General features: G+C 40.1%; 1 protein-coding gene across 1 annotated transcript in view; it reads left to right on the top strand.

Annotated features, from left to right (window-relative positions):
- Window positions 1–23,422, top strand: part of LOC113406354 (protein diaphanous homolog 3-like) — a 310,574-nt gene that overhangs the window by 142,382 nt on the left and 144,770 nt on the right. Inside the window, exons 12-13 of the mRNA XM_029910781.1 lie at window positions 6,531–6,626; window positions 11,674–11,768. Coding sequence (XP_029766641.1) covers window positions 6,531–6,626; window positions 11,674–11,768 — 191 coding nt within the window. The remainder of the gene's footprint in view (window positions 1–6,530; window positions 6,627–11,673; window positions 11,769–23,422) is intronic.

Here is a 23,422-nt window from a genome sequence, read left to right as displayed (position 1 = left end):
TGGAGCATGAGCTTTCGTGGGTGAATACCCACTTCGTCGGATGCAGAACGGTATTCACCCACGAAAGCTCATGCTCCAATACGTCTGTTAGTCTATAAGGTGCCACAGGACTCTCTGCTGCTTTTACAGATCCAGACTAACACGGCTACCCCGTTGATCCTTATCAGGTTTGTATTAGTGTTGGAATAGACTGCTGTCTTGTAAAGTCTCTCTGGTAACTTTCAAAAGATTGGAAGTTCCTCAGTCCATAATTCAAGATGCTCCTTTTTGTTGTAAATACACAGTCCAGAGAATTATAGCAGGTATGAGGCAACATGGAGAGGTTTCAAGTGCATGGAAAATTACTTGCCCAAGATGGAATCCAGGGTCACATGAGCATATCACATGCCCTTAGATGTTTTGCCAAATCACAGAGGAAGGTGGCCATTGGTTCTTTACTGTCTGAAGCATCTTCAGGAAGAGCTAGCAGGGTGGGATGAGTTTCTTCAATGACCCATTTTGAGATCTGTGTGTCCTTGATGGGCCAACAATACATAGCTGCCTAGCCCTGATGTAAATTCTATCTGGTGGGTGTTTCCCAGGAATACAATGCAGGTTTAAGGTACAGTACATAGCCAATATTCATAACTTCAGATACAAAGATGATACATGCATATGAACAGGATAATCATATTCATCAAATTATAACTTTTCCACTGACATCTTACATGATATACTTTGCATAAGATTTATGGAAATTGTGTAACAGTGGTAACAACAGTGATATAAATGTTCACCTTTCGTATACACAGCATCATACAAAGTTTTTCATTGTGAAATAAAAGTAATATGTATGCTTTGCTTCCTTCTGCTGGCATTAAAAAAGGATGTGAGCGGAATTCCCATGAAGAATTATCCTGTAAGTTCACAGTAGTTTATATTTATATATATATAGAGAGAGAGATTCATTTTTGCTTTTAGACGATTTTTGTTTACTTTGTATTAAAGTAAATATCCCCCCCCCCAAGGATATGTCGTATTGTATATTGCTATAAATTCATGCATGTAAGTTTTTTTTTGTATGAAATTCCATAGGGCATTGGCTAGATTATTTCCAGTCTTTATTTTTGACTTACAGACTTATTATTAAAAATAAATAAATGTTTTTTTGACTGCTGACTTTCTGCTGGTCTTTGTTGGATCATTCTACACCTGTGGTAAATGTAGTTTTTTACCAGCAGATGGAGGCAGGAAACACAAACACATTTGTTATTCCTCTATTAGAGCTGTTTACCCAAACAATCCAATTCAAGAGACTGACTATGTAATAAAGACTGCACAAAATAAAGTGATTGAACTAATAAAAAAAAAGGGGGGGGGGAAATAAAGGAGGCTGCACATAGACTGACAAGCCAGTGTCCTATTGGCTCATTTTTCTAAAATAGTCATGTACCATTCTGCTATTTTCATTCCAGTGCCATGTCTGTAATGCATGACGGTTCAGAAGTATACCTACCCAATCATAAATGCTACCTGAAATGTGGCATTCTCAGCTGTTCTATTAATTGTTTAATGCACATGACAGTGTACGTGTTGTGTCTAAGGCCTGGTCTACACTGGGGGGGGGGGGAGTCGATCTAAGTTACACAACTTCAACTTGCGGCGGTGGAGTACAGCAGTCAACGGGAGAGCACTTGGGGATCGATTTATGTAGACTAGATGCGATAAATCGACCCCTGCTGGATTGATCCCCGCCCGCTGATCCGGCGGGTAGTGTAGACATACCCTAAGGTAATAGACTGATTAAAATCAGGCCAAAGAACTGGGATCTCTGTTGTGACTCTTGGAAGACAGTCATTTGGTTGCAAAATATAATACTTTATTGCAGTAGAGGAAAGGGATAATTCCTGATTAAACAGTGGTAATTGTTTTTACATCTTTTCCTGATCAGGAAAGATGTATGAAGTGCTATTGCATTAATAATAAATCGTGATTTTTTCAGAAGAAATAATTGGTTGGTTAGGGCTGAATTTATTTCTTTAGGGTTTCCTTCTACTGGGTAAAATTTTCAAAAGTGCCTAAATGAGTTAGGAGTCTAAGTCAGTTTGGAAGTTACTTTTATTTGTGAAAATAAGGTTTTGTGAAAAAAGCAAAACCAATATGTATTTTATTGTTATAGTGATGGAAAAGCTTTTCTACCTTCTGAGGATTTAAAAAAAGAACTGGGACGTTCTTTCCGGTAGTAAGGAAACTGAATCTGATAAGGCTATCTGATTCTTTTTTACCAAATTTTTGAAGAGAAATGCCCACAATTATTAGTGTGACTTTTTATGCCACTGCCATTAAACGGTGTTTTTTAATTATTTATTACTTCTATTATGGCAGTGCACAGAAGCTCCACCTAGGATTGTGGACCCATTTTGCTAGGTGACATACAAATACACAAATAAAGAGCTTACAATCTAGACAGAAAAAATTGGGGGGGGAAGGAGAATGGAACTCACAGATTCATAGATTTTGAGGCCAGAAGAGAAATCATATAATCGGACTTCTTGCTTGTATATTACAGGCCATTACATTTCAACCATTTACTCCTGTATTGAGCCCAATAGCTTGTTTTGCTGAAGCAAACCATCTAGAAAGGCATCCAGTCTTGTTTTGAAAGACTACTAGAGATGGAAAATTCATCACTCCTATAGTAGTTTGTTCTTGTGATAGATCAGCCTCTTTGCTAAAAATGCGCACCTTATTTCTAATTTGAATTTGTGTTAGTTCTGTTTCTAGCCACAGGATCTTGTTTATGCCTTTCTCTACTAGAATAAAGAACCCTTTAATATCTAGTATTTTCTCCCCATGCAAGTGCTTATACCCAGGGAGAAGTTTATTAAGATCACCCCTTGATCTTCTTTTTATAAACTAAACAGGCTGAGCTCTTTGAGTATATCACTGTAAGGCAGGTTTTTTCCCCCAGCACTTGAATCATTTTTGTGACTCTTTTCTGCACCTTCAGTTTTTCAACATCCCTTAAAAAATATAGTCAACAGAACTGTATGAAGTATTCTAGTGTCAGACTCACTATGGCCATATACAGAAGTAAAATCACCTCCCCTACTTCTACTCTCTAATCACCTGTTTATATTAGGATTGTATTATCCCTTTCCCCCATAGTATTGTGCTGGGAGCTCATCTTCAGCTGTCTGTATGCTATGACCCCTAAATTGTTTTTAAAGTCACTACTTTTCCCGTATACCGGCTCCCCTTCTATAGGTAGGTATGGCCTGCATTCTTTGTTCCTCGATGTGACCTTGCATCTGTCTGCCTTAAAATACATTGTTTGAATGGGCCCAGCTCACCAAGTGATTCAGATCGCCATGTACTGTTGCCCTATCTTCATTATCATTTATTTTTGTGTCTTCTAAAAAATGTATTAACCATTATTTGTACTGATTGATAAAACATTCAATAGTGTTGTGCTTAGAACCAGTCTCTGTGGAACCTCATTAAAGCCCATCCCCATTTGATGATGAGTCTCCACTGACAACTACTTTTTGAGATGTCATCGTAACTTGCAACTTTGGTGAGGAAAGTGATAAATGGCAAACATCATGTTCTACATTTTAATTATTTGTGGTGTTAATTTTATTATTGTGAAAGAGCTGTTCATGGATCCATGGTTAAGGCTGAGTTGAGTTTCCTCGTTAAAGCAGAGATTCAATTATTTTATTGTATATGAAGAATACAACATATCCCCTTCAAAGTACAGCACATTCTCTTTTTTGTGTATGAAGTAATTTTCTAAGAATTAACAATGAAACTGGTTTATTAATTTGAAATAGAATTAATTAAAATGTGAGTTCTTTAAGAAACTTAGTACCCAGCATCAGACATGTTTTTTTTTTGTTTCAAATTATTTTTAATACAATAATACAAATACTTTAAGCTTCCCATATAGTTAAACTCTCAGAAATATTTCAGATGGGATACAGTTGGAAATTCATTTTTGAAGGATTGATGTCAATTTTTATTCACTTTTAATTGTTAGTCCTGAAAATACATAGTCTGCAAAAGAGGAGTTATCAATGATTCACTTTCAAACTGGGAGGATGATAGTGGGGTCCCGCAGAGGTCTTTCCTGGGTCTGATACTATTAAATATTTTCAATAATATTTTGAATAATAAGAGTGAAGATTGTGCTTATAAAAAATTGTGGATGACACCAAGGTAGGTGGGGTTGCAAGGACATTGGAGGATGGGATTAGAATTCTAAAAGGACCTCGATAAATTGGAGAATTGGTTTGAAATCAACACTATGAAATTCAGTGAAAATATATGTGAAGTATTTTACTCAAGACTCAAAAGTTAAATCTGCAAAAACAAAATGGAGAATAACTGACTAGGCAACAATGCGATGCTGTTAAAAAAAGGCTAATATTTTGGGGTTTATTAGCAGGAGTGTGGTATATGAAGCATTATTGTCCCCCTTTCGCAGCAGTGGTGAGGCCTCAGTATGAGCGTCATGTTCGGTTTTGGGCACGACACGTTAAGAAAGATGTGAACAAATTGGAGAGAATCTAGAGGAGAGGAACAAAAATAATGATAGCTTTAGAAAACCTATTATGTGAACAAAGGTTAAAACACTGGGCATGTTTAGACTTGAGAAAAGAAGACTAGGTGAAGTGCAATCTAATAAGTCTTTCAATATGTTAAGGGCCGTCATAAAGAGGACTATGATCCATAGGCGCCAACACTTTGGGCTGGAGCACTGTCACGGGGTGGGACTCACCCCTGAGGCGCCTCCTGCTGGTCGTCCAGCGAATTAGTGTTTCCAGCCTCCGAAGCGCCCTCTGCAGGCCAGTGTCCCGCTTGCCGCTGGGCCTGAGTCCCTCCTGGACCCCGGTGCCCCTTTCAGGCTGGGGTGCTGCCCCCTGGCAGTACCCCCACAGATCTGGGTCTCCCCTCCCCAGTGAACCCCCATCCTCTATCCCCACCTCGCCTCAGACTATGGCTACTGCCAGTCTCGGTCTAGCCCCGGTTCACTGGGGCAGACTGCAATGTAAATGCCACTCATCACCAGTAAGGGGGGTTTGGACCTGCTGTCTCTGCCTACCCTTGGACTGCCCCTCTGCAACCCCAGTACCCTTTCTGGCCTTTAACAAGGCCTGCAGCCTGGGGGGTTTCCAGGCTGGAGTTCCCCCAGCTCCTCTAGCCTTCCCCCAGCTCTGCTTCACTTTAGGTACTCTGTTCAGCTCCCCAGTAGCCAGGCCCTTCTTCCTCAGCAAGCTAGAGAGAGACTCTGTCTTAGCTCTTGGCCCACTGCCCTCTTATAAGGGCCAGCTGCGCCCTGATTGGGGCATGGCCCCAGCTGTGACTATTTCCCCAATCAGCTGAGTCAGGCTGCTTTCCCCAACCGCAGCCCTCTCCCAGGGCTGATTTCAAGCCCTTCAGGGCAGGAGCGGGTGACCACCTCGCTACAAGCACCCACAGAAAAAAAATAGTTGGTGCTTAGCACCCACTTCTCTCCCTTTCCCCAATGTTTCCTGTCCGCCATTGTCCCCCTCCGATCAACTCTTCCCCCTCCCTCCATAGCACCTCCTGCCCGCCACGAACAGCTGTTTGTGGCATGCAGGAGGCGCTGGAAGGGGTAGGGGAGGAGCGGGGACGGGGTGCTCTTGCAGGAGGGAGTGGAAGGGCGGGAAGAGGTAGGGTGGGGGAGAAGTGGGGGCAGGAAGAGGGAAGGTGAGGGCTTGAGGGAAGGAGTCAGGCGGGGCCTGGGGCAGAGCGTGGGGTTGATCACCCTGGGGCTCAGAGGAAGCCGGCACCTGTGCTGTGATCAATTGTTCTTCATGTCCACTCAAGGTAGGACAAGAAGTGATTGACTTAATCTGAGATGCCTGTTTTTGATGGAGGAAAGGGAAATAATTAAAACATATCAACCATATCCCAACCTGATTTTTAAATATTTTTAAATTAAATCAGTTGATACTTTTACTTTGGCTATAGTGAGTCTGACACTAGAATACTCTGTTCACAGTAGTACTCACATTTTGTTCCCCATTGATGTATTTGTATAATTTTGTAAAATGTCTTATGTCCTTAGTGTTGAATTGCAGTTTTTAACATTTTATATGTTCAGTATGTTTAGACTTGTTAAAACTTATGTTTGAAAATTGACTTTCAAGTTCATTCTTTTCCGGTGCACCATATGACCAAGCTGACCACAATCATATTCATGTTGCATGATCTGAAATCTTGGGGTCAACTAACACTTGACATTGTTTTATAAAATTCTAGGTTCTGTATTTTTGAAAAAAATACCTTTTTGTAAAAAAAGCTAATATGTTGAAAAGGCTGCTGTCTTCCTCGGTCCCACTGAAGAAAACACAAGAGTAATAATTACAAAACAAAATATAACTGGTAGTTCATTTCCCCGTTGCACCTTCTTTCTCATAGTGATTTGTCTACAGTCTGACTTGGAGAGCTTTTTCCCCTAAGGAATTTTGTTCCCTACGTTTGATACTGTGAATAAATGTTTGTTTTCTTTACTTTGACAGTAAAACAGGAGGGGGAAGATTTTGAAGAGAAGAAATCTATTAAGAAACGAATCAAAGAACTAAAAGTCTTAGACCCGAAGATTGCACAGAACCTCTGTAAGCAGAAGCTATTTTGTTGACAACCAAAGCAATTGCCATAGTTGATTTTTGTGAAACTGTCTATTGCTTTTAAAATTATTTGTGTAGAACTTGTCTGGGTGTCTTGTTTTGATATTTTATTCAAGTGATGATTTTTTAATAATTAGTCTAAAATTCAAGCTAATTTCAATTAATACATTTTAAATGTGTGTTTATTTAGAATAATAAAAATCATCCATACTCAAGCTTTGGGCACCATCAGTTATTTAAAATTATAAAACCAAAAATGTCTTTCGGTTAGCTCTCCCTGCAGTCTGTCTCAATAGTCAACAAATTCAGACTATTCCAGGTAAGAGGATGGGAGAGTAATGCAAAGTCCAGGCCCCCGATGAAGTATGTCCTGCCAGTTTCCTTCTTTTGGTTATATCAAGGGAGGGGGATCTAGCATTAATACAGTTAATTGCAGGTGTCACAACGTAGGGGAAGAGTGTGTGTGGTACATCTGTATCCCCATGTTATATTTGTGTAAAGCTTATAATTAGGACTAATGGGACTAAATTTTTAGAAAGGAAGCTTAGACTGAATACCAAGGAAATAGTCTCAGGAGATTACTCAGGAATAGCTTTGTAAAGTGGAAGACATGTCACTTAAAATATCTAAGCTGCACTAGATAAAATATTAGAAAATAAATGGTAAAGAACAAATTGTCAGTGGCAAGAAGCCAAGTTTGATTTTTCTAATTTATTTGATTCTGTGGTGCAAATAAATGATATAGGGCCCATCTTTTTGCTCAGACATTCCCTTAACAAAGAAAGCCTTTAAATGGCTGGTAATATTTTCTTCATAATCCTTATCCAGCAATGTTTGGCAGAATGTTGTCTTAATATGAACTCGATAAAATTAATTATAGTCAGTGTTACCAGGCTGACGTGTTATAAGAACCTGTTTTTAATTGTGTTAGCCTTTTCAAAACTTGAGTTGTTGGGATGAATTTTCCATGCTGGGTGTCTGCCTCAGGCAAAATTTTGGAAAGCTTCAGCCCAAAGTTTCTGTGGTCTACCAGAGCTTTGAATCATATGTATGTATAATAGGGCTGTCAAACAATTAAAAAAAAAAAGAAAGTTGTGATTAATCACAGTTTTAATTGCACTGTTAAACAATAATAGAATACCAATTCAAATTTATTATAAATATTTTTGGATGTTATTCTACATTTTGAAATATATTGATTTCAGTTATAACACAGAATACAAAGTGTGCAGTGCTCACTTTATATTTTTATTACAAATATTTGCACTGTAAAAGAGAGTATTTTTCAATTCACCTCATAGAAAGTACTGTAGTGCAATCTCTTTATTGTGAAAGTGCCACTTACAAATTTAGAATTATTATTATTTTTATACAACTGCACTCAAAAACTAAACAATGTAAAAGTTTAGAGTCTACAAGTTGAAGCATGAAGGGGCATATGACTATTTAGCATATTTGGCACATAAATACCTTGCAACGCCGGCTACAATAGTGCCATGTGAATGCCTGTTTTCACTTTCAAGTGACGTAAATAAAAAGCGGTCAACATTCTCCTGTAAAATCAAACAAACTTGTTTTTGTCAGCGACTGACTGAACAAGAAGTAAGATTGAGTGGACTTGTATGAAGTGAATTGAAAAATATATATTTTTTGTTTATCTTTTTTACAGTGCAAATATTTTTAATAAAAAATAATATAGCTAGTACTGTGCACTTCGTATTCTGTGTTGTAATCAAAATCAATATATTTGAAAATATAGAAAAACATTCAAAAATATTTATAATACATTTAAATTGGTATTCTATTATTGTTTAACAGTGCTATTAAAACTGCGATTAATCATGACTATTTTTTAACCTAGTTAATTTTTTGTGTTAATTACGTTCATTAACTGTGATTAATTGACAGCTCTAATTTATAACAGTGAAAGTATTATGCCCCAAATTACTTTGTTTAATAACAAATTGGAGCTAGAATTTCTGATGGCTGTGATGTGCAAGAGGGAGACATGGACACGGAATCATAGAAATATAGGGCTGTAAGGGGTCACTAGAGGTCATCTAGTCTACCTCTCTGTGCTGAGGCAGTACCAAATATACCTAAACCATCCCTGAGAGAGGATTCCACTACCTTCCTTGGAAAGTTAGTCCAGTACTTACATGTCCTTATAGCTAGATTTTTTTTTTTTAAATATTTAACCCTTACTGCATATTAAGCCACTTACTACTCGGCCTACCTCTAGTGGACATGAACAATTGATCACGGTCCTCTTTTTAAAACATAAGACTGTTATCAGGTCCCCTACAGTCATCTTTTCTCAAGATTAATCATGCTCTGTTTTTTTAACCTTTCCTCACAGGTCAGGTTTCCTAAATCTTTTACCAATTTTGTTGCTGTCCTGTCAACACTCTCGAGTTTGTTCAAATCTTACCTAAAGTGTGGCATGCAAAATTGGACACAGGAGTCTATCTGAGACCTCACTAGTGCTAAGAAGAGTGCAGCAGTTATCTCCTATGTCTTGTGTACAACACTCCTGTTAATGCATCCCAGAATGATATTAGCCTTTTCCACAACTGTGTCACATAGTTGACTTATATTCAATTTGTGATTCACTGTAACTCCCAGATCCTTTTCAGTCATACTATCTCCTAGCCAGTTATATCTACTTCACATTTGTCCATTTGATTTTTTCTTTCCTAAGTGTAGTGCTTGCACTTGTCTTTACTGAATTTTGCTTCATTGATTTCAGAGCAGTTCTCTAATTTGTCACGGTTGTTTTAAATTCTAATCCTGTCCTCCAAAGTGCTTGCAACCTCTTTCACCTTTGTGTCATCTGCCAGTTTGATAAGTATACTCTTCATCATCCAAAACATTAATGAAAATACTGAATAGTACCAGAAACAGGATAGAAACAGAAAACCACTGATAGCTACTCTTTGAGTATGGTTTTTCAACCAATTGTGCACCCAACTTATAGTAATTTCATTTAGACAACATTTCTTTTGTTTGCTTATGGGAATGATTTTTGTAGGATTGTGTCGAAAGCCTTACTAAAATGAAGATATATCATGTCAACTAATTCCCTCCTCCCCCCCCCCCTCCACTGGGTGAGTTACCCTGTCAAATAAGGAAATTAGACTGGTTTGGGATTATTTGTTCTTGACAAATCCATGTTGGCTGCTATTTATCACCCTATTTATTTTCTTCTAGGTGCTTACAAATTGATTTTTGTGAACTAGTGTTTTTCCTGGAATCAAAGTGAGGTAGACTGGTTTATAATTCTCCAAATTCTCTTTGTTTCCTTTTTTAAAGATAGGTACCATATTTACTCTTCTCTAGTCCTCTGGGACCTGATCTATCCTCCATGATCTTTCATAGATAGTTGCTAACGCTTCCAAGACTAGTTCAGCTAGTTCCTTAAGTATGCTCAGGTGAATTTCATCAGGCCTGCCTACTTGAATACATCTAATTTATCTAAATATTCTTTGTTGTTCTTCCCTATTCTGACTTGTGTTCCTTCCTCCACATTTAATATTAGTTGTGTTAAGCATGTCCAGGAAGAAAATGTTAGCAATTGCGTACTCTGTAGATTGTATGGGGAAAGTGGACTTGGATAAGGCTGGAAAAAGACTAATTTTCTCGTCCCCTTGTACCCTCTCACTGGGTGATGTCTTCCACTTACATGATTTCAACTACTATCTCTATGCTGACAACTCCCAAATCTTCTCCACTAGGTGTCTTCCTTCATCCAAACCTGCATTTCAGTCTGCCTTTTTTATAGCTCCTGTATGCTCAATCAAGAGTTTAAACTTAATATGGCCAAAACATGAGCACCTATTTTTTTTTTCCTCTGGAGCCTTTTATATGTCCCCGTTTTCTGTTAATTTTCTCAATGCCACCATCTTTCCCATTATTCAGCCCCATAACTTGAGGGCCAGCCTTTATTCCTCCTCCTTACATCCATTTTGCATCCAAATATTACCTCTTCCTTCTGCACGATATTTTTAAAATGCAGCCTTTTCTCTCTGACCAGATAGCAAAACTCTCATCTGAGCTGTCAGTCTCCTGTCTTGAGTACTACAGATTTCCCCTTTCCAAGATTTCCAACACTCATATTTCCCCACCCAGCCCACACAAAACAGTTGCAAAGGTGTAATTTCTGGCCACATCAACTACCTCTTTGAGTAATGCCACTGTCTCCCAACAACAAGCTTAAACTGTGTCCTTGCCTTTAAGATGTACCCTCCTCTCTACTTATCTGAGTAATGGCATAATCTTACCATTCGTTGTCTATTACCTCTTACCCTCTCTCCTGTTTTGATAGCCTTTTCTTGCATAATATCTGCGACTAGATTGTAAGATATTCAGGGCACAGATCTATTGGCTTATTTTTATGGTGAGGTGCCTAGTACTCCATCTGGTTCTGTAAAATAATGATAATCACTAGAACAGATGAGGAAGGTTGAAGAGAAGATGTGGAATTAGGAGGGGAGTTGATCCATGAGAAATTGCTTATTAAATACTGTGTATAAAGAAAATGTTGGCCAGTTGTTATACTATAGCAAACAAAAGCATTATTCAAGGATTGTGATTGTTTTGCAATTTGCAGTGGTCTTGCTAAAGATAGTGCGCTCTCGCTCGCACACTCCCCCCCTCCAAAAAAAAAGGGGTGGGGGGGGGAGAGCTGAGATTCCTATGCAGTAAAGGGGAAACATGTAAAAATGGTCACCCAAGTACAAATAATATAGTAAATGATGAGTTGGCTCTCCTAGAGCAAGGACACTCTTTTTGTCTCACTTGCTATGGTTACTGCAGCATCTGTTGATATAGTAATTCATCTGCCAGAGGACTGGAAGAGCCAGACTAAAAATTATGAAAGCTGCCAAATCTGCATAAAAAAGTTTTATCTCTTATCCATATTATCATATACTATGTTTGGGTGGCCTGTAGAATTCTACAATCCAAGTAGTGTTTGTTTTGTAAGTAGAGTGAAAGATCAGATTCTTACTACATCTCCATTATGTTTTTGTTCTAGCAATTTTCCTTGGTTCTTTCCGAGTGCCTTATGAGGAAATCAAAATGATGATATTGGAAGTAGATGAAACACAGCTGGCAGAGACCATGATTCAGGTATGTAAATTGACAGGCGGTTTAAATACCAATATTTCAGTGTAAGCGTCTCATTAAACAGAAACCTGTTACTGACAAAAACTCTTAACACAAATTATTCAGCTGGAAAATCATTGCTGCATAATTAGTCTCTTAGCATTTCTAGTAAGCAAACAAAACACAATCTTTTTTTACATTTGCAGAGTAGATAAATCTTATCTAAACACTTGCATTTATATTCTGCTTTAGTATTTGTTTCCTTATTACCAGCATCCAGAATTCAACTCCACTTTATGTATGTATTCAGACAGATAAACCAGTATTTAATAACTTTTTGTTTCTACCATACCTGCAAAATGATTTTTTGTGGAACACTCTGTATTACCTTCACCTGTATTGCACAAAGCTGTCACATTGTTCCTTGTCATGAACTAGGCAGAAAAAGATTTTTCTTTTCAATTAGAGCTGACTTGATCTGGGATCCTACCTTCAGAAATTCCAGCAGCCGCTTATCTGTGAATGCTTCCCTGGAGTGTAATTGTACAGCACTTCACATTCCACAGCATTTTGTTCAAAGCAGAAAATCAATACAGTTCTATTTGGGTACAAAAGAATCTGATTCTTAATATTACTTCTTTTCAAAGTATTATTTAAAGAGTGATAAGTTAAAGAATCTGACTACACTCAGTGGAACATAATCAACTGATTATGCTACAAATACTCGATAGTTCTGCATGACCTAGGTTGAAAAAATATCATAATTGCATGTTACAGACAGTGTTTTGGGATGTACTATATAATAATAAATAAGTGTACAACACTGAATGTTGTAATTTTGCATACCATGTATTGTTCCTTGAATTATTGTATCAAAACACTTATTCAAGAAATAGTATTCAGTTGAACTGCAGAAGAGTTCCTTGTTCATTCATATTGTAAAGTTTCAAAAAATGTTCAAGAACCATGTGGTTCAAGAAAAATGTTAGGAGTTTTCTTGAACCACATGGATCCAAAACAATTAAAATAGTTGCATGTGGTTCCTTGGCCACTTGTTTTATTGCTAGTTATTGATATGTGTTTGGTAATGTGACTTGCTTCCTTTGTTTATTTTTTATTTTTTTAAGGTTTGTTATCTGGTAAATCAGAATATCTCAGGATCTAGAAGTTTTTATAGTAAGCTGTCAAACTTCTAAAATATTAACATAGTATTTAAAATGTGTTAGAATTTATTTGAAAATTTAAAATATTGATAGACTCACAAATGTGGTCTTCTAGTCTGACCCCTTGCGTAACATCGGCCATAGGACTTCCCTGTATTAATTCCTGCTTCAAGTCCAATAGTTGTGCTTGAAGTAGAGTACATCTTTTAGGGGGGGGATCTTGATTTAAAGATTTACTATGATGGAGGATCCAGCACAACCCTTTACAAGTTGTTGCAGTGATTAATTATCCTTATTGTTAAAAATGTGTGCCTTATTTAGGGTCTGAATTTGTCTAGCTTCAACTTCCACCCTTTGGTTCTTGTCATACCTTTGTTTGCTAGAGTGAAGAGCCCTCTATTATCAAATTTCTGTTCACCATGTATGTCCTTACTACTTACCATGTAGGTACCATCCTACTTACCATGTAGGTACCCACTGCCTCCTCCATGCTAGAGTCCCTCACTGTGAAGAGGAAAGTCTCCAGCAGCAGGGAGGCATCAGGCAGTGGGACACTACATTGTTAAAAAGCAGTGTAGATGGAGTGGCATTCCATGGTGAGTAGATACATACCTGGGTATATGCTCACAAGATTCAGGAGTGTCTTTATTCACCTAAGCAGTGCTTCACCATCTACACTATTTATACCTGTGCTAGAGGGGGGAGGGGCTAACCATTTATGTACTCTACCCTGAAAGGACTGCACAGTGTAGACATACTGATATATTGTGAATGATAAGTATTTCATCATCATATAATAGGACTATATCATCTGGTTTTTCTTCCAAATACAGAACAGAAATATTTATTTGAACACTTCTGACTTTTCTGTGTCGTGATTAACAATTCTAATACTGAAAAATCTCCTCCTTATTGTCCTTAACATTCCTGGCCAGAGATTTCTTCTTAGGTCCTTTTGCTTCCCTTATCAATTTTCTACAATTAGCTTCTGATTTATATTGATTGCTATCAACTTTCACTTTTTTCCATTTGGTGTGTGATTGTGCATGCGTGTGTGGAGATATATATATATATATATATATATATATATATATATATATATATATAATTTTAAATATAACAAATATACCAAAATACCTGATTAATCATAATACACAAAGTAATTACAGGATTAGAATAAAGGGAGGGGAAGTGACATACTTATCTTCAGGATTTGCATTTATCATAGACCTTTAAAAAGTCAGCCCAAATTGCTTTGATTTTTTTCAGGCATTCCCCTTCTGCAGAATGCTAGTTATTTGTCAGCTGTGAGGTCAGCCATATCACTTAGCTAGGAATCAATGTTTGGTGGGGATCAACTTTTGCACTATTAAATTTTTGGCAAGGAAAGTTACATATTTAAACGACGCCACCTGGTTACCAGCTAACCTCCAGGTATCAGGAGTATATCCAAGAATGAAACTTAAGGAGGAGGGCTCCAACATACCATCAAATATCAAATTGGTCTTTTGACTCACTTCATACCAGAAATTCTTGATTCAGGGCACTCTCCAAACTAATATAGCACCAAGTTACATTTCCAACAGCAGTCAGCATTTACGAAGCCCATTACCATTAGTTTATGTAGTGACCAGTATGTTCGGGGGGGAAAAAAGGTCTTTTGTTGAATTAAGTCAGTCTCAGATCTATAGTTTTTTTTTTTTTTTTAAACAATGATGATTGTTTTTATATCTGCTTTTACATCCACTGTAAATGAGGCTGTTTTTAAAATCAGTATAGCCTTCTTTCTCAACTATGTAATTTTGGCTTTTTGGGGAATCTAGTATAATGTTCTTAAACAGTTCCCAATTATCATTCTCATTATTCTGTTTAAATTCTTTCTCCCGGCTGATTTGGCTCAATTGTTTTCAGCTTTATCCTTCAGTAAAAATATAGTATCTAAAATGTATATATACCAGCATTCATTGTAACTACTATAGTTGGGGGTCTGCCATTTCTCTTGAGGATGGGAGCGAGTCTGATAACTAAGTGAGGATTGAGAGACCTATCTTAAAGTTATTCTCTTCAGAAGTGCTGTTATCCTTTTTTTTTTTTTAAAAGGTGTTATTTCCTTGTCATTATGTGTTCCTTCTCCTGTCCTAAGACACTGAATTAACAGACAATACTATTATACCTCATACTAGCAGCAAGAGAGCAGAGTTGTAAACATAAATCTCACCTTCACAGGATGGTGAATCTGGTGCTGGCAGTCTTTCCTCTTGGCCTCTCTTCACTGGAGGAAATCTTATTATTCCTGTGTTAATTCGGACCTCTAAAGTTGTGGTCTTCTCCTTCCACCCCTTTTTTCCTGCCTTTTCCTCAGCTCTGTGTGGTTACCAATATGAGTCTCTTGGGTTGGAGCTGTGCATCCAGGTAATTTGTCAACCCAGGTCTTGACACATGGAAGAATGAGAGGGGAATGTCAAGCTCCTTGAGCTATGGAGCTCCCATCTTACTCTTCTAATTTGAGAGCCCCAGGTCCTGAACATCCTTCTCTTTGTCTGTAGTGACAATCAAACAGTGGTGGCTTCTGACATCTGTTAAGGAGGTACTGGCACTGCTCCCCTCCTTTCAGAGGTAATGCTTTTATGTGTTTGGCTAGAACTTGCCTTCTAGCAATAGTGCTGGAGTGCTGTGAAAACATGCTTGTAGACTGGCTCAGTCAGAAACTGTTAAGGGAGAATACAGCCCCAGTTCTTTCATTTTTGAGGCCACTGCCAGAGTGTAAGGCACTTCGTTATTTTCTTAATGGTATCCATCAAGTGTCCTTATTTTATTTTCAGACCCCCTACCCCCTCCAAGCCCTCACACTCCTTTGCAGTGCTTTTTATGGAGTTGAAATGGGAAAGTGAGATGTTGCTTCCACTGCTACCAACAGTGGTGAAAAAGGTCAGACAGGATAAAACTGTTTTTCCTAGCTCCATAGTAACTCCACTGCTGCTGGTTTTGAGATCTCACAGGCCTAGAAGTGAACTCTCCTGCGAACACTTTCCAAGATGCCAGACCTGCTCTTTGAAAGCCATGTGCTTTGCCATCACCTTCATCTCAGGGTAGCTGCGTGATCTTTGAAGGAAGTCTTTCTTAAAGGGAGGTTTCTTGGCTGAGGTGACAGACTGTCAGAAGAGCAACAGAAAACTTGTTGTTGCCTCTCTCATTTATTCTGATCTGGAAGATCTCTATGGCCTGACGTGACATCATACCATTATTGCCTTCCTGTTTACTTCTGGGTGTTTTAGATTTTCTTCCATTAGTATTCAAAAAGGGACTCAGACTAGTGATTCATCAAGAGATTCCTCAGTGGGACTTGATCTACATCCTGCAGGTTCTAATGCAACCCCCAGTGGAGCCCCTTGTGCAGATTTCTTTCCTTTAGGACAGCCATTAGTGTTGCAGGAATTTCAGACAGAAGAGTAAGTTGAACTTCTTTACGTAGTCTCTCTGACTATTTGTCAATTTTTTCCAGAAAAAGTGGGGGGTTTTCAGCCTTCCTTGGAATTTGTTCCCAAGGAGAGTACCTAGTTCCACCTGAACAAACCCATATCTCTTCCTCTCTTAGTCCTGGCATCTCTTTCCCCACCGTCCTGAGGTTCAGAGATAGCATTTATTGAATGTTGTGTGTTCTCCGCTACTTTTTTTCTTTTTCCTTCTTGACTTTAGAAAGTCAAAGCAACTGTTTGTCTATTTTGAGGGTTGCAACAGGGGCAAGACTGCAGATAAAATCACTATAGTAGAACCTCAAAGGTATGAAAACCAGAGTTACGGACTGACCAGTCAGTTGGACACCACGTGGAACTGGAAATAAGCAATCGGGCAGTAGTGGAGGTTTAAAAAAAACAAAAAAAAAAAAAAAAAAAAAAACAAATACGGTACTGTGCTTGTATTGCATCTTAAGGTAGCCACATCTGGGCTGCCTGTCCCTACCTCCACCCGTGAGGCAGCCACTTATTGGTAGGAGGTGAAGACACTATTCAGAGTTACGAACAATCTCCATTCCCGAGGTTCTGTAACACTGAGGTTCTCCTATATTGCTAGGTGCTGGCGTTAGGTTGTGCTCTCACAATGTGTAATGAGGCTATGACCTTGTTCCCAATTTGCAAGATGCCATGTAATGAAAGAGTTTTCTGCTTCATGGGCAGTGAATGCTGAGCATTCATTTCCAAGGTGTGTAAGGTGGCAACGTGGTTGTCTCCTCACTATTTGTATGTCTTTATCTCTGCTTCCCAGGATGCCTTCTTTGGCTGCAGGGTTCTGCTGTTGACACAGTAAGGTAGCTCTGCTTCCTAGGGTTACTGCTTGATACATGCACTGTGTGTCTCTTAATACCCTGTCAGAGGATAGGAGAAGATAGACATACAAAAAGGGAAAATTACTTAGCTGTTTGTCATAGTCTCCTCTTTTTCTTATCCTACTTTCCACCCTCCTTCCCAGTGGGTGATGTGCTCTGCCTGTTTATTACTACCATTGTGTTTCTTGTTTTTCTCTGCTGTCTGCCATTTATCCATTGTCACAGGAGGGGAGAAGAGGAGGCTATGAGAAACAGAGCTACAGTAAATAATTTTCTGTTTGAAAATCTGTCTCAAAAAACACTAATGTGCTCCTACTCAAATAACCCAGTTTTGCACATAACGGACTCCTGTCAATAAATAACAGAAACAAACCTGGTCTCCTCCCCCCTCCCTCCCCCCCCAAACCATCCACCATAATGACATGTAAACTCTGAAAGCATATTTTGAACTATTTAAATATTAACATTGTTTTTCCTCTGTTTTCCCCCCTCTCCCTCCAAAAAGGGGAGGGGGAATAGAGAGAAGAAAGTATCATTTAACCTTAAGGGCAAAAATGTAACTAAGTCATCCCTCAAGTGTTAAGGTTCTTAGACTTGTGTGGACTTGCAAAGTTGGTTACATATAACCGCTGAACTAGTAAATGAAAATACTTTCCATGGACAATGTGGGCAAATTAAAGATCCTTAGCATTTGCACTTGTCTTTCCTGTTGTGACAGGATGTCCAGGTCTAGGATCTCAGAGAGATATAGAGCGTCTTTTTGTTTTGTTTTTAAACTTATCTGGCAACTAGGCCAGGTGAGTCTCATTAGTGAAGGCTTCAAAGGATAAAAGATGGTGTCTAAGGTAAGGTAGGTGGCATAGGATTAGACAGGTGAGAGTTTTATTATTTTGTTTTATTTGTAGGCTCTTCTATAGTGATGATCATAGTAATTTTTGAGAACCTCACAACCATCTGTTGGGGAAAATCTCCAGAAACAGCTGGCTCAGGAGGAAGTTGAGGCTAAGATTTATGTTTATTTTTTTCTTAAGAATAAAGAAGTACCACCCATGTAAGGTGTGAGTTTTGGGTGCTAAACTTGTCTGTCTGTATTACTGTATTGAGAGATGATGGGGACTCGCTTCATTCACATCTGATACTAATAGTGGAATTTCTGGTCATACTGCAAAAAGGAGACAAATAGAGGACGTTCTGAAATGGTTGGCTGTTCAGCAGTAGCAGCTAAACCAGGATCCACCACAACAGGAAGAAACTCAACAAGCATAGATTCAATTTCTGAAGATGAACCAGACTGTCATCCTGTCCAAAAGAGGCAAGAGCTTCAGTAGGAGCTGATTCGGGGGATACTAGCCCAAGTTGTGCTGCCCAGCTGCCAGTAAGCCCAACCCCTTTATTGCCCAGTCTGAGACTAGAAGATGCCCAAAGGTGTTTATACAGTCACTTTCAAGCAGATAGGCACATTATCTCAGTGTAGGATGAATCCAGTGCCATATATTTGATCCTTTTTCTGATGGGAGAGGTACAGACTTTGTACTGGATATATAGTCTGGTGCAGAGTGCTATGCTGTGAAGGCTAATTTATTGAATTGATTGGGTGTTTCAAGGGAGAAGTGTTTGCATGGGTTTCCAAATGGGCTGTATTCCATGGGAATGTGACCAAGTGCCTTCCCTGGTGTGTAAGAGGCCAGCGATTAATTTTCTCAAGCCCAAAACTGTATGTTAAGGAAAATAACAGTTGTATTTATATTGGAGCAGTACTTGGTAACTTTGCAAACTTGGATGTGCCTACAATAGCTGTCAGAGTCTGTGAAACCGTGTATTCTTGTTCGAGTAGTGTCCTTACGGGTGCACCACTGTAGGTGCGTTTGCGTCCCTTTGATACTGATGGGAGAACTTTGGTAGCCATGTCCGTTCAGCCCACACATGTGGTGTCCCCTCCTCGTGCTCTGCTACGAAGCTAACCAGTGCTGCGCAGGCGAACCCCACTCAGTTCCTTCTCAACTGCCCCGGCTAGAAACAGAGCTAATAGCAGTTCGTTCATCAGATTATTTCTCTCTGAGAACTTCAATTGTTAGTTAATCCCTTTCTTATTTGTAGAAGTTTCTTTATTTTCTCGTTCTTAAAAACAAACAAACAAAAACACACACAACCCAAAACCACTTTTTCTCCCTCTTTGTCCCCCACAGTCTGTCTGCCACAGCAAAGGGTATTCCTGGTTCACCAGGCTTTAAGAGGTGCCTCTCGTTTAAGGAGGCCATCCCTGTAGCGGATAAATATTACCACTGCATCTGTTTCCTCAGGGAAAGCCACATTTCCTAAAAGTGTGGTCTCTGCCAACAACTCAAGTCCAGATGTTGAAAGGATTGAGAACTGGGAATAAAACTCCTCCTTATGGAGGTAGCTCTTCAGCTGTCCCTGACCTGAGCCAGGAGTCATCCAAATGGCACGAATCTTCCCCACAGCCCTTGACATCTAAGGACTATGGGTCAAAGAAAACAGCCATGGAACCCTCATGTGAGGCTTCAAAACAGAGAGCCGTGAGTCCCCGGAGTGAGCCTTGAACTAGCTGAAAAAGATCACCAGTACATTTTGTATCGTCAGTACCAAAACAGTCTAAACATGATATCTATAGCTCACGAGGGTCTGAAGTGGCAGGTAGATATAGGTACCATTGATGCACTCAAGGATCTGATGGGCATAGGCACTGAAGCAATGGTACCGACAGATAAAGGCAAGGACAGAGACCGCACCACCCCCAAGAAGACACTGCCATACCAGCACTACCATTGGCACCATCAACAGTGAGCCATCCCGCCTCGGAGTGCTTGGTTTGGTCCAGATCACCGATCCGTTCAGTGCTATTGACCCACCAACAACCACCGTCTGCTCCGAGTACGTCAGCACCACAAGAATTCAGGCATTCTAAAGACCTCATGGTTTCTGACATACCCGAGTCTCCCTTGCTCGGTACCAGGGCTTCAGTACCAAGTTTACTTCAGATGCAGGAATCTCTGCCGCTACCGTGTCATGCACCTCCATTCTCCAGCGGTGAATCAGATCTCCAAGAAGAGGAGGTCGTCTCCCATCACTCCTCCCATGTTCCTTATAGTGCCCGCTACCAACCTGGGCCCCCTCAGTCATATCCTCCATCTGCTCCTCAACAACCCTAGTATGGTCAGCCGTGGGCACCACCAGTAGGACCCTTTCCACTATCCCAGTGGCCCTACTGGGATCCCTGGGCAGCGAATAGAGTCCATGTTTCCTGAGCATCTAGTGTGGCCCACCATGAGCCTTTGAGGTGCTCTCCCTCAGCCATGGTATCCAGAGCCTGTGAACCTGCCCAGGAGATCATGTAGGAAAAGGAGGGTGGATTTGAGAAGGAAGTCACACCACAACCCAACTACTCTTCCTCCTCTCCAGACAAGGCAATGATACCCCCTCCACCATCCCTACCCAACCACTTCAGGCTATTTCAAGATCTGGCAAAAAGGATGGCAGACACATTGCAGATGTCTCTTGAGGAGGTAAGACACCCATCATAAATTCCTGTACAACTGGCACTCCTCTTCTTTCCCCATCAATGAGGCCCTTCTGGACCCAGCCAAGCTTATATGGCAAACCTCAGCATCTGTCACGCCTACCTGCAAATGGGCCGAGGAGAAATATTATAAAGATAGAGAATTTCCCCCCCATTTTCTCTCCCCCCTGCCCAATAATTCCATTGTTGTGGATGTGGTCAACTCCCGAGGTCACCAACACCATGTGAAATCCATCCCCTATGATAGGGACTGAAAGCATCTCGATCTATATGCGAGAAAGGCCTGTTCATCCACCACACTGCAATTCAGAATTGCAAACTATCAAGCTCTGACCGCAAAATATGGCTACATCAATTACACCAAGCTTAGCACGTTTATTGATCAGCTACCAGAGTCACAATGTGAACAGTTTCATGCCATTGTTAGTGAAGGACAACTGGTGTCCAAGACAGCACTCCGATCAGCGCTTGATGCAGCCCACACAGCAGCCTGGTCCATCTCTACAGGCGGGGCTATGCAGCTGATTGCAGCTATCTGGCTTCTATAAGAAAATACAGACAACAGTAGAGGACCTCCCCTTCGAAGGCACCAAATTGTTTGCCAAGGAGACTGACACGTCCCTCCATATGCTCAAAGATTCCAGGATCACTCTCCGGTCATTAGGGATTTATACATTTGGACAAAAAAGGAAAATTTAGTCCTCAACCTCAGCATAAAATCATGAACACCACATTTTCCAACTTAACTCTATTATGAGCCTCAAAGGGAAAAAATCTTCTCACTCTTCCCCATCCCTCTCCAGGGACTCTTCTCATGAGAGTTTATTACAACAAGAAATGGATCATCTCCTCCATCTAGGAGCCATAGAGCCTGAACCTTAGCACCTATGAGGCAAAGTTTTTTACTCTGGTTATTTCCTCATAACCAAAAAGAGGGGAGGTTGGAGATCCATACTAGACCTCAGAGCACTGAACAAATTTGTCAAAGATCAAAAATTCAGGATGGTCACACTAGCAGCTATGATTTCATCTTTGGAACAGGTAGATTGGTTCTTGGCCTTCGACATATAGGATGCCTATTTCTACGTATTGATCCTACCTTCCCACAGATGATTCCTCAGTTTTACCCTGGGCCAGGACCATTACCAATGCAGAGTACTCCCCTTTGGCCTCCCATCGGTTCAGAGAGTATTCCCCAAGGTCCTCTGCATAGTAGTAGCTCATCTACACTCCCAGGGGATTATGATCTACTCCTACCTGGATGATTGTCTCCTCAGAGCCCGCTCCTTCAACGAGGCCCTCCAGGTCACCCAAACTGCTGTAGACTTCTTCACAGAGCTGGGCCTACAGATCAATGTCCCAAATTCAACGTTCACCCCTTGTACATTGCCTAGAGTTCATAGGAGATGATCTTGACTCATTACAGGCAAGGACACTTTAGCCACAGCACAGGTTCCACATCTTGGCCATGCTCATAGAGGCAGTAAAAAGCAGTCCTCAAATATCAGCCAGACACAGCCTCCAACTTCTGGGACATATGGCACGTCAGACTTTATATGAGGTGCCTCCACTTGGTCTACAGGCCGAACAGAGACAGACTAGACAAACCTCTATCACTGCCCACCAAAGTCAAACACTCCCTGGACTGGTGGAAAGACCCAACAAATGTCTGCACATGGATACCCTTCTCGCAAACTTCCCCATCATTATTTCTCACCAGCAATACATCCCTCATAGGTTGCGGTGCACATCTTGCGACACAGGGCAAGTGATCATCTATGGAGATCTCTTCATATCAACTTTCTCGAACTCAGAACAGTCAGGAAGACCTGTAACAACTTCCTTCTGCTGATAATAGGAACACACGCAAGAGTCTTGACGGACAACATAGCATGCATGTACTATATAAATCACCAGGGAGGTGCCAGATTGTGGTCTCCTTTTGAAGAAGCACTAAAGCTATAGAACTGGTGTATTTCTCACAATATCAGTGGCCTACCTTCCAGGAGTACACCAGTTGCTGAGTTTTCTAGAGACACGTCTCTCTACATTTTCCAGTCCCTCTCACTGGGCACTCACAGAAGTTGTTTGCTGCCTCCAAAGAGACAGTACACACCAACGAATCAGCTTAGCTGAGGTCCCACACTTTATTTTAATATATAGCAGAGAGATGGCTTTGAAATAAAACAAGAATAAATTTATTTATTAATAAAGAACACAGATTTAAGAAATACACTTTCTAGTGCCTAAAACTTCGTTCAGGCCAGCTATATCTTTGCCTAAAATAGTTTCTTACTTATAGGAAGCTATCAGCAGCTCTTGCCCTTGAGGCCAAGAGGATCCACTATTCACAGGCTCAAAGGGTACTGTTCCCTTTGTCCCCCAAAAGGGCAATTCTGTGCCAAAAAAAATTAAAAATTCTGCACACAATATTTTAAAATTCTGCAAATGTTATTTGTCAAAATAACACTACATATTCATGCCCATTTCATTTTTGGGGGGTTATTTATTGCAAAATACCCATCAGCAAATATGTCTGTAACAATACAGAGACACACACAATTTCCCCCAGGAGTAGAGAGTTAAAGAAACCCCTATGACAACCCAGTTCCTGTTTCTCGACCCTCCCTTCCCCCAGAGCCCAGCCGGGGGG

The sequence above is a fragment of the Terrapene carolina genome, unplaced genomic scaffold (genome assembly GCF_002925995.2).
Source record: "Terrapene carolina triunguis isolate 2854851 unplaced genomic scaffold, T_m_triunguis-2.0 Scaffold17, whole genome shotgun sequence".
NCBI classification, from domain to species: Eukaryota; Metazoa; Chordata; order Testudines; family Emydidae; genus Terrapene; species Terrapene triunguis.
Note: the sequence above shows the minus strand (reverse complement) of the source record. Positions and strands in the feature narration are given on the sequence as shown.